At 39.5% G+C, this 18390-nt stretch overlaps 1 protein-coding gene across 3 annotated transcripts in view; it reads right to left on the bottom strand.

Moving 5' to 3' along the window:
* Window positions 1-1553: 1553 nt before the first annotated feature.
* The window catches only part of nek1 (NIMA-related kinase 1), a 173904-nt gene continuing 157067 nt past the window's right edge, over window positions 1554-18390 (bottom strand). For all 3 annotated transcript variants that reach the window (XM_059974106.1, XM_059974108.1, XM_059974107.1), the window contains 3 exons: window positions 15859-15992; window positions 11938-12070; window positions 1554-2134 (listed from right to left, as the gene is read on the bottom strand). In XM_059974106.1, the coding sequence (XP_059830089.1) occupies window positions 2121-2134; window positions 11938-12070; window positions 15859-15992 (281 nt within the window). In that variant the 3' untranslated portion in view covers window positions 1554-2120. The remainder of the gene's footprint in view (window positions 2135-11937; window positions 12071-15858; window positions 15993-18390) is intronic.

Genomic DNA, 18390 nt, shown 5'->3' with positions numbered 1-18390 from the left:
AAGCCATGTTGACTATTCCTAATCATATTATGCCTCTCCAAATGTTCACAAGTCCTGCCTCTCAGGATCTTCTCCTTCAACTTACCAACCATTGAAGTAAGACTCACTGGTCTATAATTTCCTGGGCTATCTCTACTCCCTTTCTTGAATAAGGGAACAACATCCACAACCCTCCAATCCTCCAGAACCTCTCCCATCCCCATTGATGATGCAAAGATCATTGCCAGAGGCTCAGCAATCTCTTCCCTCACCTCCCACAGTAGCCTGGGGTACATCTCTTCTGGTCCCGGTGACTTATCCAATTTGATGCTTCTCCAAATGTTCCTGCACATCCTTTTTCTTAATAGCTACATGCTCAAGCTTTTCGGTCCACTGTAAGTCATCCCTACAATCGCCAAGATCCTTTTCTGTAGTGAATACTGAAGCAAAGGACTCATTAAGTACCTCTGCTATCTCCTCCGGTTGCATGCACACTTTTCCACTGTCACACTTGATTGGTTCGATTCTCTCATGTCTTATCCTCTTGCTCTTCAATATCTATTTTGATATTAATCGCCAGCTTCCTTTCATAATTCATCTTTTCATTCCAAATGACCTTCCTAGTTTCCTTCTAAGTTTTTAAAAGCTCCCCAATCCTCTATCTTTCCACTAGCTCGGGCTTCCTTGTATGCCCTCTCTTTTGCTTTTACTTTGGCTCTGACATCACAAGTCAGCCACAGTAGTGTCCTTCTTCCCTTTGAAAATATAGCTATAGGTACACATAATCTAGTCTGTTATTTCACTGCTCTCTGAGGAAACTGTTGAACGTTTCTAAATTACAACAGTGCACGTAAGTACAATAACTATAAAACAATTTTAAACCCTTGCAAGTCATAGAAAGAGATAAATCTGTGTCTCAGGTGAATAAACAGAAAGTGACCTCTAGGATTACCCGCTTCATTAACTGTGTGGCACTTTGATCATACTTGGCAATGACAAGTTTCAAGAAAATTTATAGCACTTACTGTTTTTGATATTGGCTTTCACACTTAACATTCATTCCCTCCAAATGGAATCATTCAGGTGGGATACGGTTTGATGGAAACCAACAGTCCACAGGAACATATGTTCTCCCATAAGCGTTATTGAAAAAGGCTGAGAAACTGCATCTTAAATACAAGAGATTCTGCAAGTGCTGGAAAACCAGAGTAACACACAAAATGCTGGAGAACTTGGCCAGTTCTGATGAAGGGTCACAACCTGAAAAGTCGATTGCTTATTCCTCTTCACAGATGGCTATTGAGAAACAACATCTTTGTAACCATGCTTCCCCACCAAACTTATGATGGACAACTGTGATACCTCCACTTTGAAACAAGCACAAATCAAATCCAGCAGATTAGTTTGTAGGAGTGCTCTGGAGAAAGTCCCAAATCATCTTCCTGCTTATAATTCAAAGTGTGTACATCATAAATTGTGGATTGCAAAGCAAAAGCAGCAGGACATGTGTCCATCTTGTGGTAATGAAATTCAACAATCTTCTTGTTTAGGAATAAATCAATGTGCATTTTTTAATGTATAAAAGAATCTTTATTCCTAATCATTATAAAGGTATAATACATTTATGTGAACTTTGTACTTGGAAGTATTGTACAAGAAACTGCATCTATATTACAACTTATAAGTATATGTTCATGTTAGTGTCCTGCAGCATGTAAATTCTGATTGGTGGATAGGATTCCTGCACAACAGGTCACCTCCTGTTATGGAATGCAAACGAAAAATTACAGCATTCAAGCTGTACCAGATTTCATGACACATTCCAATTTTTCTACCTCGTCAATATGTGATACTCAAGGGCAAACTTTGGTCAGAGACTTCAGTATTATATGCGGTATTTTTTTTTAGCAGCAACACCAATACTTACAAAATGTAAAACTCCGCAGAAAGCCTATGCCACATTAAAAAGGTGAAACGGAACTCTGGGGAAAGGAGCATAAAACAAAACTGTCCTTGTACCAATTCCATGCAGACTCATTTATGCTGTGTGCTTTAACTTGTATCCACACGAGCTGCTCAAAAGATAGCGTAGGCTTGAGAGTTAAAATATCCACAGTAGACAAGTCCCGAGTAACTGATTCTTATTCATCATTGTCTGCAAAACAAATAACATGATGGATTTGATTTTGGATGCAAAATGCAGTAGGTCAGTCATCAAAACATTCCTCCAGCATTCCTCTACATAATGTTAACAATTAACATTAACAAAGCAAACACAAATTACATGACAGATTATGGATGCTGAAGCACTGGTTTCAGTGTGGGTGGGAATGTCCCCTTTCTCAAGTCTGTCATTGGTTATGGATATACAGTCACATCGGGAGTGCCGATGTTCACTCTAAGCTGTGTAGGTGCATGGCCGTGCAGTAACTGAGATGCTCCCAGACACTTAGCCTTTGTGGCCACGTAGCTGGAATCTGCTTTTATATGATGCTAATATAATTCTGAAATTATGTTACTACAATTTTGAAATGATTGTGAAATCCATGTTAAAACAATTGAAATACTGTACTCAGCAATTATGTTAATGAAGATAATCCATAAATTTTTAAATCAACATACAATAACCTTTACTTTGAAACACTTTAGAGCTTCAACGTATTTACATTGTCAGTGTTTCAAGTTACAACGCTATTACAAATTGTAACAATAAACAAAATGAAAGTCAGTAGCTATTGTCAATAAACCGCCAGCCCACTGAACGCCGACATCATCTAGTCAAAACATTTTACTTTTGCCATTGTGCCTGTCAGTTGTTTTGATTGTCTGACATCGTTTACTTGTGTTGTGAATTGTGGTTTGTGATTGCTTGATGTGCATATTTAAAAAAACACATTTAAAGAGCAGCACACTTTTCAGGGTGTTTAAAGATTTCCTGCTCAGAGCGATTGTTGGTCTGTACAGCTGTAAAACAGAGGGAATATTGTTGCTAACTCAGAAATGTTACACAGAAACAGCATTAAACCTCACTGTTTACACAAACTCAGTCATCAAAACTCCCATTATCTAGGCCATGCTCTTTTCTCACTGCTGCCAGCATGGAGGTGATACAGGAGCCTTAGGTTCCACACAACCAGGACCAGGAACATTCAGGATCCTGAACCAGCTTATACTGAACTGATTTGCACAACCTATGGAGTCAATTTCAAGGACTTTAAAGGTAGGTCTGTCTGTCTGTCTATCTGCCTTTTTTTTGTATTTGGACAGTTTGATTTCTTTTGCACAATGCTTAGTTGTCAGTGTTTGTGTGTAGTCTTTCATTGATTCTATGTATTTACTTGTTCTACTGTGAATGCCAGCAAGAAAATAGTAGCATACAATATTTGAAAATAAATTCACTCTACATTTCTCTGTGGCCCTCAGCGGTCCCAATGCTTTTCACTTTTGAGCAACATACAAAATGCTGGAGGAACTCAGCGGGTCAAGCAGCATCTATGGATGGAAATGTACAGGCAATGTTTTAGATTGAGACCTGTTATCAGGATTGCAAATCTAGGAGATAGCCAGTATTTAAAAAAAGGTGGGGGGAAGGTATGAAACAATGGCTGGCAGGTGAGGGAGAAAGAAGCTCATATCAAAGGATTCAGTTTTGATTCCTGTAATTATGAAGTTTTCAACTTTTTCTTTATATTTTGATTGTAACTGCATGTTAAAACTTGAGGTAGATTGGAGGAGAAAGTCCCATATTCCTTGGAAAAGAGTTTTAAGTGCTGGATGAGATCATGGAATATTGAAATAAGCTGTGTAGATTAGAAGTAATAATAAAAGTTTGCATAGGATTCCAGTGAAACAGGATTAAAGATCGGGAAAACATATTAAGCTTATTCGGCATTGAATAGTGAATTAGAGCACTTCATAATTAATTTCTCCATATTCAAAGATAATAAAGGTATCAACAAAATTTACATGGAGCAACACAGACACTGGAGGAACTCAGCGGGTCAGGCAGCATCTATGATGGGAAATGGGCTGTTGATATTTTGGATCACAAGACCCTTTTGGGACATTGTTAAATTGGAATGTCGCAAGCTTGATTCACCGATTTATTAGCTGAGAGCAGGGGCAGAAGGCGGGTGAGCTGCGTGGCCTCGGTCATAGTGAGGATTGGGCCTCAAGCCGTCAGTAGAAAGGTGTCAAAGTCAGTGTGCTCCATATATTTTGTGAGATTCTATTTTACTCATATTCTGTATGTGTTTGTTATCTTGTATGTGAGGTCTAGGCCTCAAGCCACGGTGGTGCCTGAGAGAAGCAGTGGAGCCAGTGCACTCCACCAGGATGGTGTGGCCCACGTCCAGGCTGGAGCTGGTGCTGCCCACTCCAGAGTTCGATCGGCTGAACACAAGCTCTATTGTGGTCGATTGTAGATTGATGGAGCGAATATTAGGCTCTTTTGTTATGTAACTGCGGTACCATTTCTGCTTGTTATCTTGTGTGCTTTGTGCTGTGTGTGACTGTTGTACTATGTTTTGCATCTTGATACCACAGTAATGCTGTCTTGTTTGGCTGTGTTCATGAGTATTCATTTATGGCTGAATGACAATTAAACTTGAATTGAATCGAATCTGTACTAGAAAGAAAGATGGGAGATAGCTGGTATAGCAAGTTAGAGGAAAAGGGTGGATGGAGCAAGAACTGGTTGTTGATGGATGGATCGAGGTGAGAGGGGGCAGGTGGGTGAGGGAAGGGCAAGAATGATTTTAAATGTTCAGCACAACCTGGTGGACCAAAGGGCCTGAACTGTACTATATTGTTTTAAGTTAGCAGATGATGAGGGAGGAGAGTGGAATGATGTCAGAGGCTGGGTGGGATGTGATGGGTGGAAATGCCAAAAGGATGGAACCTAACAGGAGAGGACAGTGTTAACATGGAATAAGGGGAAGGAGGTGGGAGGGTAACCTGTTGGAACAGTGTGGATGATGTGCCAATGGAGAGGGGAAGAGATAAGGCAATAGGGGCCAGATGGATCAGGTGGAAAAGGAAATGGTAGAAGTGACAGATGTGGTTACCACAAGTTAGGGAATTCGATCTTCCCACCATTAGGTTAAAACCTAGCAAGGCAGAATACGAAGTGCTGTTCCTCTAATCTGTGTCCATTTTCAAATTGCTTTTTGATTTGTGTTAACTTTGTTGATTCTGATCAATATTTGAAATTAACATTAAATGTCTGCATGCCAGTAAAATGATCAGAACTTCAAATGATCTACTACTATCATGAGCTCAAGTTAAACATTTAATAGATCAATTGTTTTTAAGTTTAGAGATAGCATTATTGTACCAACCCCTCATTAGGATTAGTGACAAGGGCAAACAGTAACAGAAACAGAATGCTGGATATAGTATGCCAGTTGGAGAAGTGCAGTGAAGGCAGTCAGTAAGGTGCTAGACCATAACAAGGTAGATTGAGGTCAAGTATCCATCTGTTGTACTAATGTGCAAGCACAAGCAAGTCTGCAAATGTTGGAAATCCAAAGCAACACACACAAAATGCCGGAGGAACTCAGCAGGTCAGGCAGCACCTATGGAAATGAACAAACAGTCGACATTTCAGGCCAAGACCTTTCTTCAGAACCCTTCTTGAACACAGTGTAATCAACTTTATCTCTTCTTACAACAGTCCTGTCAACCCTCACAATGTACAAACAAAAACCTCAATCAGCCCTTGAGATGAAATTAATTAAACTGAGGTACAGTAAAGACAGATATGTACATCCAACATTCTACACTTGCAGCGAGACTGAAATGGAAAGCCATACCACTCAAGTAAAATATTAGTTTTAACACTTCAGCTGATTTAGTTCCCAAATACTAAGCTTTGGGTTATACAAGTGTTCCACATTAAAAAAGGGAAAAGGAAAAAACTGTTAAGCTTTTGCATTTTAGTGGAAACCAGCCATTTGGAAATGATATACTTAATATTTTAAAAACACTGCTCCCCCAGGAGCAACAGGAGAGAAAATATTTCAGGGGAAAAAGTGGATTCAGTTACTTTTCCAGCTCGAAAATGGCACCACAGCAAAAACAATGTCTGCAACCAGCAAATGTAGAACAGATCTGCTGCCTGAAAGTGAGATATTCCTTCTTTTAGTTGCTGGGAAATTTTTCAGTGGGTTCAATGCCTGATATCAATTTAAGCTCCAGCTAATTTTAAACGACTACTTTTGTCCATATAATTTATATAGAATTCACAGCACAGAAATTAATTTCAACTGGCCTATATTCTATATGGGACACAAAAGGTTCTACAGTTGCTGGGGCATTGATTTCTCCAACTTCCAGTTACCACTCCCCTCTGTTTTCCAGCTGGTTGCCAGCTGATGGCACAGTGACATTAGTGCTGGACTCCGGATTCGAATCCAGTCAGGCCGTTCCCAAGTACGCTTTCCATCAGTGCCAGGTTGAGCGATGAGCTCGCAACTCGACCTCGTAAAACACAGAAAAATACTGCAAAATGTCTGTGTGAGGAATGGCACGTCACACAGTCTTTTGTTCCACGCCTTGTAAGGCATGAAAATACCCGACGCTGGCCTCTCAGGCCTAAGTCGACGTCATCATCCTCATCGTTTTTCTCTCATTCTGATGGCCCTCTCACTCCTTCACATCCTCTCCCCTGCCCATCACCTCCCACAGATTTCCTACTTTTCAATGGTATCCTGGCTCCTTCCTTTTGTTCCATGGTCCACTTTCCTCTCCTATCAGATTCCTTCATCAGCCCTTCTATCTATCACTTCTCAGCTTCTCACATCATTCCCTTTCAGACTCCACTTCCCCGCCCACCCTCCCCTTAACCAGGATTGACCATTTCACTGCTTGTGTTCTTCCCCTTTACTCTAGCTTCTGCCCACTTCCTTTCCAATCCTGAAGGCCTTAGCCCAAAACATTGACTGTTCAATTCCCTCCATAATTGCCTCCCGATGTGCCAAGTTTCTCCAGCATTTTGTGTGTCACTCCTATGTTCTGTATAAACATCTCCTGAACTACTTCATCTAAATTCTTAGTAATACATGTTTCTATTCCTCATTCCTTCCTAATTATTTTACCCCCAAATGGTCATCTTGGGCCAACAGTCCCCACCATTGGTGCCTTACAAAGGCAAAATGCATCAATGAAGACCTTCACCATCCAGGACATGTCCTCTTCTCATTACTGACTTCAGAAAGGTACAGGGACCCAACTCAACAATTAAGGAACAGCTTCTTCCCCTCTGGTCTATGAACACTACCTTATTATTCCTGTAATTTTTATATCTCTTCACGTACTGTTGCTGCAAAACAAGAACTTCATATTAAAGAAGTCAGTGATAATGAACCCGACTCTGAGGCTGCCTCAAGTTTGGCAAGTTCCATAGAGTTACTGAGACAGAATACAACAGCACAGAGACAGTCTGCTGGCCAATCGAGTCCGTGACAAACTATTGTTCTGCTTAGTCCTGTTGACCTGCAGCTGAACCATAGCCCTCCATACCCTTCCTTACCCAAACTTCTCTTAAATACTGAAATCAAAGATGCATCTACCACTTCTGCTGGCTGCTTGTTCCCCTCTCTCACCATCCTCTGAGGAAAGTTCCACCTCAGATACACATTAAACATTTCACCCTTAACCTACGACCTCTAGTTCTAGTCTCACCCAACCTCAGTGGAAAAAGCCTGCTTGTTTTTACCCTATTTACACCCCTCATCCACTTTGAAAAGTAATCTTATTTATTTACAATACAAAACTGGAGTAATACATGCAGTTCTGGTCTGGTTGGGAAGGATGAGGGAGAGGGTGCAGAAGAGGTTTACCAGGATGCTGCCTGGATTACAGGGCATCTGCTATAGTGAGAGGTTGGACAAACTTGGGTTGTTTTCTCTGGAGTGGCAGAGGCTGAAGGGAGATCTGATAGAGGTTTATAAGATTATGGGAGGCATAATCTTATAATGGGAGACAGACAGCATCTTTTTCATCAGGGTTGAAATGTTTAAGTTGAGAGGGGGTATTTTTAAAGAAGATGTGAGAGGCAAGTATTTTTTCCCCACCAGAGAGTGGTGGATACCTGGAATGCAATCTCTAGGGTGGTGGTAGAAGCAGAAACATTAGGAACTTTTAAGAGATGTTTTGACAGGCACATAAATTGAAGATTGAGGGGGGATCTTATTGAAACGTATAAAATTCTAAAGGGATTGGACAGGCTAGATGCAGGAAGATTGTTTCCGATGTTGGGGAAGTCCAGAAGGAGGGGTCACAGTTTAAGGATAAAGGGGAAGCCTTTTAGGACCAAGATGAGGAAAAACTTCTTCACACAGAGAGTGGTGAATCTGTGGAATTCTCTGCCACAGGAAACAGTTGAGGCAATTTCATTGGCTATATTTAAGAGGAAGTTAGATATGGCCCTTGTGGCTAAAGGGATCGGGGGTATGGAGAGAAAGCAGGTACAGGGTTCTGAGTTGGATGATCAGCCATGATCATACTGAATGGCGGTGCAGGCTCAAAGGGCCGAATGGCCTACTCCTGTACCTATTTTCTATGCTTCTATGTTTCTAAATGTGTGGAAAATAGAAAGATAAGGACATTGCGTGGGCAGAAGGGATGAGTTTAGCTGGACACTTAACTACTAATTTACTTGGTTCAAAACATAACTGTGGGCCTAAGGGCCAGTTGCTGTTCTTCATTCTATGTAAAAACTAAACCGACCACAAACTCAGAGATAATACATTTTTGGCAGTTAACAAATATGCAACTTCCAAAAGATATTCAGCACTTAAAGGAATTAATCTGCGTACTTTCATTGTAATGATATACACCAATGTGCTTTGTGCTTTGAGTGTTTTTATGACTGTAGTTAAGTGCTGCTGTAACTTGTTTGAATGACATCCCTTGCAGTGAAACTGATAGCATGTGAGCAAATCATATCCTTAAATCTCCATGGCCTTTTCTGGGGTACAGCCAATCCCAGAACATTTGGGGCATTCCCAGTGGAGTATCCCCAAGGGCTTTTATTCACGAAGCACAACGGTGGGGGTAGACAAGCAGCTGGGTTTGAGAAAACAAAAAATGCAAGAGGTTTGTAGCTGCCAGACGTGCAGAGATATTGCAGAGTTTGCCAATTTAGCAATGAGATGAAGTGAGTGAAAAGCCTTTTATGAAAAGGCAGTGATTGAAACTGCAGGAGCTGAGATTGTGCTTTTCTTCCCAAGACATGAGGTACAGAAAAAATCCATTAATTTACTGCAGCCACTCTGTGCACCAATAGCACATCTTAGCAGGGTGGTAGTGGGGGTGGCTCGCTTCAGTCGCTATTAATCAGAATTTGAAAGCCATTAACAAGTACATAGAAGATAACGTGGAGAGATTAAAGGTCACCAGCAATCTGAATGGGAGGCTCCCTTGCTTATTTTGAGCATTTCAAAGAGAAGTCTTGGTTGCCAAGAGACCATTTTCATCAACTGCACAAGCTAGAGGTTAGACAATTTGTTCCAATTCCTGGAAATGGAGGCTCTTAACATTTGGCTTACAGTAGAAATGAAAAACAGAATGGGAGCAAGAACAGAGACGTCAAGAAAGTATTGTATTGTGCTGGGGTGGGGTAGCAGACAAAGATCCACTAATATAGTGAAGAAATCAGAATGACAAAGGAGTGGAATCAAATGGCATGAAAGGGTTAACAAAATTACATAATTAAATTAAATCATTTAAAAATCAGCAAGAATTTTTAAAACCATACAATATACTTATGTCTGAAGCAGCAATGGAGAAATGGGATTTAGTTGGGTATTTATTGTCAGTATTGTAAACCTAAATGGATATAAATTTAGTTTAAGTTGGAAATATTTTGCTTATCAGCCTTTCCAAACATGCACAAAGTATACCAGTCTTAGCAGATGCAGTGCGTAGGGAAGGTATCTACTACATAGTATTAGAACCCAGTGAAGATTTTAAGCAGCAATCCAAGTGCAAAGAACAGAAAAGCTTTTCACTGAATGTTTTTCCATACACCCAAAGATTGTAAGTATCTCTAATTTCAGGTGCAAGGATCAGTAAATTTATTGTTTTATTGTTCATGAATAGAGTGCATAAGAAAACTGATGTAAAAGGATTATTACAAATGCTTATAATTACTCTGTATTTAAAAGAGAAAGTTACTCAGTGTAGACACAGGAACCCCAGAGCAATGTGCTTGTGTACATATCTGGCACATCATTCTGAAAATAGTATTAAATATTTAAAGAATTGCCTGTCAGGTTACATGTTGAGTTGGATATAAATTGCTCTCATCTCTACAAAGTTACAAACCCCATTTCCAGGAAAGTTGGGATATTTTCCAAAATGCAATAAAAACAAAAATCTGTGGTATGTTAATTCACGTGAACCTTTATTTAACTGACAAAAATACAAAAAGGTTTTCAATAGTTTTACTGACCAATTTAACTGTATTTTGTAAATATACACAAATTTAGAATTTGATGGCTGCAACACACTCAACAAAAGTTGGGACAGAGTTAAAATAAGATCAAAAGTGCCCAGAATATTCAAGTAACACCGGTTTGGAAGACTCCACATTAAGCAGGCTAATTGGTAGCAGGTGATGTATCATGACTGGGTATAAAAGTAGCATCCATCAAAGGCTCAGTCTTTGCAAGCAAGGATGGGTCGTGGCTCACCCCTTTGTGCCAAAATTCGTGAGAGAATTGTTAGTCAGTTCAAAAGGAACATTTCCCAACGCAAGATTGCAGAGAATTTAGGTCTTTCAACATCTACAGTATATAACATTGTGAAAAGATTCAGAGTCATCTCAGTGTGTAAAGGGCGAGGTCGGAAACCACTGTTGAATGCACGTGATCTTCAAGCCCTCAGACGGCACTGCCTAAGAAACCGTCATGCTACTGTGACAATTATAGCCACCTGGGCTCGGGAGTACTTCGGAAAACCATTGTCACTTAACACAGTCCGTTGCTGCATCCAGAAATACAACTTGAAACTGTATTACACAAGGAGGAAGCCATACATCAACTCTATGCAGAAACGCTGGTGAGTTCTCTGGGCCCAAGCTCATCTCAGATGGACCGAAAGACTGTGGAACCATGTGCTGTGGTCAGATGAGTCCACATTTCAGCTAGTTTTCGGGAAAAACAGGCGTCAAGTTCTCCGTGCCAAAGATGAAAACGACCATCCTGATTGTTATCAGCTAAAGGTGCAAAAGCCAGCATCTGTGATGGTATGGGGGTGCATCAGTGCCTACGGTATGGGTGAGTTGCATGTATGTGAAGGTACCATTGACTCTGAGGCGTATATTAGGATTTTAGAGAGACATACGTTGCCTCAAGGCGACGTCTCTTCCCGGGACGTCCATGCTTATTTCAGCAGGACAATGCCAGACCACATTCTGCACGGGCTACAACAGTGTGGCTTTGTAGACAGAGTGCATGTGCTTGACTGGCCTGTTGTCAGTCCAGATCTATCTCCTATTGAAAATGTATGGCGCATCATGAAGAAGAGAATCAGACAACAGAGACCACGGACTGTTGAGCAGCTGAAGTATTATATCAAGCAAGAATGGACAAAATTTCCAATTGCAAATATACTACAATTCGTATCCTCAGTTCCAAAACTATTAAAAAGTGTTATTAAAAGGAAAGTTGAAATAACACAATGGTAAACTTGCCTCTGTCCCAACTTCTGTTGGGTGTGTTGCAGCCATCAAATTGTAAATTTGTGTACATTTAACAAAATACTATTAAGTTGGTCAGTAAAACTATTGAAAATCTTTTCTTTGTACTTTCATCAGTTAAATAAAGGTTCACGTGAATTAACATATCACAGATTTTTGTTATTGCATTTTGGAAAATATCCCAACTTTTCTGGAAATGGGGTTTGTACATTGAAAATTAGCTTCTTGTAAAATAGAAACAAAGAGAGACTTGCCTTCTTGATAGGCTCCATCTGCCATAACAAGGTGGAGGATTTTCGAATACAAGTGTTCAAACTGAGGACCCAGAATGACTTGGACTATAGGAGTGCCCATGTCAATGTTTTCATCTTCATCTTCATGTATTGCCTGCTCCAAACAAAATGATTTATTTAAATAGTTCATCCCAGAACAGATACAGAAAGCAATTTAAATAGTTGTTATTGGTGGCAAGGCAAATGATGCAGTTGCATAAGAGTACAGTTTATCAATGGCTTCACGAGCTGACGTGCTCCAAGAGTCAGGAAGATCCTTTGCTGAATTACCAATAGATACAATGAAAAAGCATGATATATATTCACAACCCAAACATTGCAGATTCAAGATTGTTTAATGTCATTTCCAGTGCACAAGTGTAAAGCAGAGTGAAATAATTGTTGCTCCAGATCTGACGCCACACAAGATGGAGAAAATGATGATTTAAAAAAAAACAGAATAAATATAAATACATAAGATAGCTCTTATACATAGATTGATTGATTGTCCATAAAGTGATACTTGGTACAGAAATAATTGTACATGAGGTGACTGATAGGAAATGATAAAGTAGTGGTGGGGGGGCTTGTGAAGGGGTGGGTTAGTGGGTGGAGGTGTTGATCAGCCTTACCACATGGGGCAAGTTACTGTTTTTGAATCTGGTGGCCCTGGTGTGGATCTTTGGAATACCATCAGCAGCTTCAAAAGTGGAATAACAGATGCACAATAAATGCACTTCACAGGAATGAATATAAACATAAAAATTCACATCACTTTAAATTAATTCTCACATTTTAAGAACTACACAGCTGTGATGTTGAGAGATGTTGGCTCAGTTAAGGGTATTTCATTTTGTCCATTTAGAAATGTGAATTTTACTAACTTCAATCAGAATTGTGGGCATGCTATGTAGGTGTCAGATGTGTGATGATCCTTGTGGGCTGCCTCCATCATATTGTTAGTTGTGTTGGTTGATAACACAAACGATGCATTTCACTGTACGTTTTGAGGTACTTGTGATAAATTACTCCAAACCTAAATTAAGGCAGCTTGCCAATTAACAACTAAAATACCCCTAAAATGTTTAAAATTTGAATGAAAAGCAGATATTTAATGTACCATTCTCTACACATCAGGCTGTTTACAAAGGCACACTTTTAAATCAAGATCACATGGAGCATATCCAAAGACACTTATATTGGATGCTCATTAATGAATAGAATTTTCAGACATGTGTCTATTCATAACAGAGATGAGGAGGAATTTCTTTAGACAGAGGTTGGTGAATCTGTGGAATTCATTGCCCAAGCAGCTGTGGGGGCCAAGTCATTGGGTACAAAGTTGATAGGTTATTGATTAGAAAAGGTGACAAAGGTTATGAGAATACAGGAGAATAAGGTTGGGAGGAAAAATATATCAGCTATGATGGAATGGCAGAGCAGACTCAATGGGCTGAATGGTCTAATTCTGCTCCTAAGTCTTATGGAATAAATATATATAAATCTGAAGAAACGAATGACAGTATCATAAACTGGGACGGTATAGGCCAGTCAATTCTTCGCATTTGAGAGAGGGGTCACAATATAAATGTTAAATACCTAATGCACTGTTCAAATAACATTATCAGGCTTGAGGGAGGAAAAGCCATTTGCAACTGGATGAGATGCTGCAAGTACAGTTTCTCCTCCTTTTACTTATCTCCTTCAACAGTTCTCCGTATAGTTGAGGTTGCTGTAATCTTAATCAAATACATTGTGCTGGGTTCTAATGGGTATGCCACCAAAATGCAAAAATTCAAGAATACGTAGTCTTCAAGTGCCTAGAACAAAATAGTGCTCATGATGAACCAGAAACTGAGAGCTTACCCAAGTTAAGAGATGGAATAATATGTGCATGATCTGGTACCAAAGTGACTCCCCAGAAATCAGCCAATGAAATTAAGCAGCAAGGAATTTGGTCCCTTACACTTCACACAACTTATCTTCTACTTTCAGTTGAAACAATTTTGGAGGGGTACATGGATTGGAAAGTTTGAGGGGATACAATTTGCTTAGATTGTCATTATGGTTGATTGGATGAGTTGGGTGGGATGAAGAACCTGTTTCTATGCTGTATAACTTTGAGACTATGAAATTAAAAGCTGAGATGAATTTAAGGCTACGTCCACACTATGCCGGATAAATCCGTAACCAAAGCTTTTTCTCTTTGTTTTTACCCTCTGTCCACACTAAAACGGCGTTTTCATCTACTGAAACCGGAGCTTTTCAGAAACGCTTTCCAGGGTGGATATTTCTGAAAACGCCACTCGGGCAGATCAGTGTGGACAGGGTAACCAGAGAAATCTGAAAACACTATCAGACGGCAGCACACTATTTAATTGTAAGCCACAACAGGAACAAGAAATACAGTGGACAAGATTGGAGGTGGTACAGGTGAACTTTGTCAGTATCATGTGTTAGGAAACCCTATTGGGGTGGTGGCAGAAGCAGATACCTTAAGGGCATTTAAGAAACTCTTAGGTAGACACAGGGATGATAGAAAAATGGAGGGCTCTGTAGGAGGGAAGTATTAGATTGATTTTAGATTTGGTTACATGGTTGGCACAACATTGTGGGCCAAAGGGCCTGTACTGTGCTGTATTGTTCCATATCCCTTGTTTCAAGGTTGAAGATCCTTCTTTCTTCCCCACAGTCTGTCAGAGATAACTTTTCAGCTCAAACTCATGCCTTAAGCTTCCACACAAAGGAACGTAGAAAATTGAGAAGAGATTTGATCAAGGTATACAAAATTATGAGGGGTATAGAGAAGGTAAATGAAAGCACAAGCAGGCTTTTTCCACTGAGGTTGAGTTGAACTACAACTAGAGGTCATGGGTTAAGAGTGAAAGGTGAAAAGTTTAAGGGGAACAAGAAGGTAAACTTCCTCACTCTGTGGATTGTGAGTATGGAACTCATGCGAGCTCGGTTTCAATGTTTAAGACAAGTTTGGATAGGTACATGGCTAGTAAGGATATGGATGGCTATGGTCTGGGTGTAGGTCGAAGGGACTAGACAGCTTAAGTGGTTTGGCATGGACTAGATTGTTTAAAGGGCCTGATTCTGTGCTGAAATTTTCTATCATCGTACGAAGCAATACACAACTAATCTGTGCACCTCTTCTGAAAATATAACACTTTTAGGCCTGGTTTTAATACATGAAAATTACAGATAAAGTGAATATTTTAACAATTTGTATTGGGTCATATCATGGTTGCAAGATGTGAGAATATGCCTTTGTCCCTCTATTATCAGGGAGGAGATGATACAGCATCCATGCAGAACCACCAGACTCCAAAAACAGATACTTTCCCCAAGCTGTAAGGCTGATCCACCCCTCCATATCCACTACTTCTTCATCCCTGTTAGTCACCTTGACAACGCTCCTCTGCCTAGCATCACTTTATGGATATTCATTCAATCTATGTCCTTTTCACTCGTGTACAAGAAATGACATTAAACAGTCTTGAATTGAATTGGAACCTAAAATCCATCAACCTTTGCAGTCTGTAAAGGCAAGCTTTAACAAGGAATCCATACCTTAAGATTAGCAGATCACCCAAGAAAATAAAGTTTCACACTAAAACCTCTGTTTACCCATTCATTTGGAACTTAAATAATAAACTGAACAAATAACACAATGGCAGATTTACTTCTCTCCCCGTCTTTGAACTTGAATCAGTGAAAAATTCAGATTTTTAGAGTCAGAATTTTTACTCCAAGGACAGCCAGTACAGACATCAAAAGTGCACATTATGGAGATTATCATTTATGGAATTATTTTTGTGAATGTTCAATGCACAAACTCTCAAGCCTAAGCTACATCTCAGCTTTGTTGCAGCAAGGCAAATATTGAGAATTAACAACCTTAACTTTGTTGTAAGCTTCAATGAAGTTTTCAAAGCCCATTTCTTGCTCTAGAGTCATTCGCAGTTCTTCCAGTCGGCTGAAAACGCTGTCAAACTCTGCACTTTCACCCGCAATGTCTTCTTCACTGTCATCTGCACAAATTGCAAAAGCAGAGAGCTTGAGGCAACAGTCACAAAACTCAGCACGTCATCCACCTGCATAAACACATTCAGATCAGTGTTCTTCCTGCATCTTTAAAAGTAGCTTAATTACAGCAGACAGCTTAATTTCATGGGGATTATTTTACAAACCATTGCAAATTTCATTCATTAGTACTTTGGCAATTTCTGCTGTCAGCAGGCATACAGCTGTTAATGTCACGGTACCTGTAGTGAAGGATGTGTTAGATTGGAAGTGAAAGGGGGAAAAAGTGATCTGCTCAACACTTTGAAGTTATGAAATAGCCGAGAATTATAAAACACAAATTAGGGCTAGATTAGAGTTTGATAATAAGTGAAGCTCCAACTATTATCCTGTAGGTGACATTAGGAATGATCTGTTTCTTTAGTTTAATAGAGGTGACTGTGTAATATAGACAAACACAACTGTGGCTGAATAAACTGTTTCTATAATGAAGGCCAATGTTTTTCAGCTGTAAAGTAATCCTTTTATTAATTTTTACCAATCACTTTGAGCAGACAAGTAGCCACTGGAGGATAATCAATTTATTGCTCTGAAAGTAAAAATATATATTCCAACCAAAATAATTTATTTTTCAATAAAAACATAAAAGTGCTAAGTAATATTGCAAAAGTACATCAATTGAAAAGTAAATTTTGCTGACAGTCACACACTTCCGTACAGAAACAGGCCCTTTGGCCCATTTACTCCATGCCGAACCATCGATTTGCACCTGGACTCTTATACCCCTCCCCATCCATGAACCCATCCAAATTTTTCTTAAATGTTGAAATCAAACCCGAATCCACCACTTCTGCTGGTCACTCATTCTGTACCCTCACTACCCTGATTGAAGTTCCCCCTTGTGTTGCCCTTAAAGAGGTCAATCTTTCACCCTTAACCCATGACCTTGAGTTGTAGTCTCACTCAACCTCAGTGGAAAAAGCCTGCTTGCATTTACCCTACTTATACCTCTAAAAAATTTTGTATACCAATTTGTACAAAGTCCAAAATAAAAAGGCCTCTGTCCACAAAATCTCTCACTAAAATATCCACTTCATGAAAGCCTCTCTTCTATACATTTAATCGCCTTTAAGATTTCCTTCTTGCCTGAAGATATATGAAACAACTCTGACCCCAGCAATTCATGTTACAAAGGAAATGCTGTACACAGCATCCATTCACTCCTTTCTTGACCACTGTTGTAAATCAGCTATTTATTCCTGTTTTGGTGCTAATGAGAATAGTGCACTTCAACAAGACATCTATTTTATGGATTTATTGATCTCTGGAAAAGTTTTGCTTATAGTTTATGGATCATGCATGTGTTCAGTTCTGTGTTCATAAGCCGGTGAGAGATATCTCCATGCAGCAATGCCTGGAGGGCAGAATTGTAGTCACTGCATTGTATCAGAGACGTCATAGTGTCTTGAGATAGTCGGCCTCTGAGACGTAAAGGAAGGTTACATAAACAGAGGAAATATGCACTGTATAAAACAAGCTCAGGATATACTTTGTCATATTCAAGATCCAATGAGCAATAAAAATTGATGCATCTTGTCTTGAGCTCAAGAGCGATGACAGTTCCTACACTAAAAATTCCAGAAAGTCTCAACCATCAGCCTCCCAAACCACCTCAACAGTGACCTGACTTTACTACTCATGTTGTCAGTAGTATTTATTATTATTTTGTACAGTACTCGGATAGTTTTCTTTTATATATTGGTTGTCTGTTAACCTTTGTGTGTGGTTTTTCATTGAGTCTGTTGTATTTCTTTGTTCTATAGTGAATGCTTGCAAGAAAATGAATCTCTGGGTAGTGTATGGTGACATATGTACTTTGCTTATAAATTCAACCTGAAAAAACAAAATTAGATGGAGAGAACTGATTCTTTATAATCGTTCAGGTGGTAGTAAAGAACCAGAGATTGCATACTCTTGTCAGACACCAGAAATGAAAGACAATCGGTCTGCAGTCGGTGACTTTTTACTACCCTTTAGACGTATTAATTGATCCTGCCTACTTTTATGTCCCTAGCAGGGCCCCCTGAGGACGAGCTTCAGTTTTTGTGCAACCCCAAAACGATTAATGATAAACTTACTTACTTCTCTGGACTCAACAAAAATAAAAGCACTTTGTTAGTTTTACATATATTTATAACTCAGTCACTTGTTCTTTTGAATGGAGATCTATGCAGGATATCAAAAGCAGAAAGCAGGAATAGAAGAAGGATATTACCTAACCAGTTAAACAATCTAACAGCTTTCAATTAGATCTGTGTGTTACAAGATAAAACATGTCACATTGTCACTGGAATGTGTGGTGACACTTGCACATCCCTGGAAAGCATTTAACTGTATGTTTCGATG

Source organism: Hypanus sabinus, chromosome 7, assembly GCF_030144855.1.
Source record: "Hypanus sabinus isolate sHypSab1 chromosome 7, sHypSab1.hap1, whole genome shotgun sequence".
Taxonomy (NCBI): Eukaryota; Metazoa; Chordata; class Chondrichthyes; order Myliobatiformes; family Dasyatidae; genus Hypanus; species Hypanus sabinus.
The sequence above is the reverse complement of the archived record's forward strand: the minus strand, read 5'-3'. Positions and strand labels throughout refer to the sequence as shown.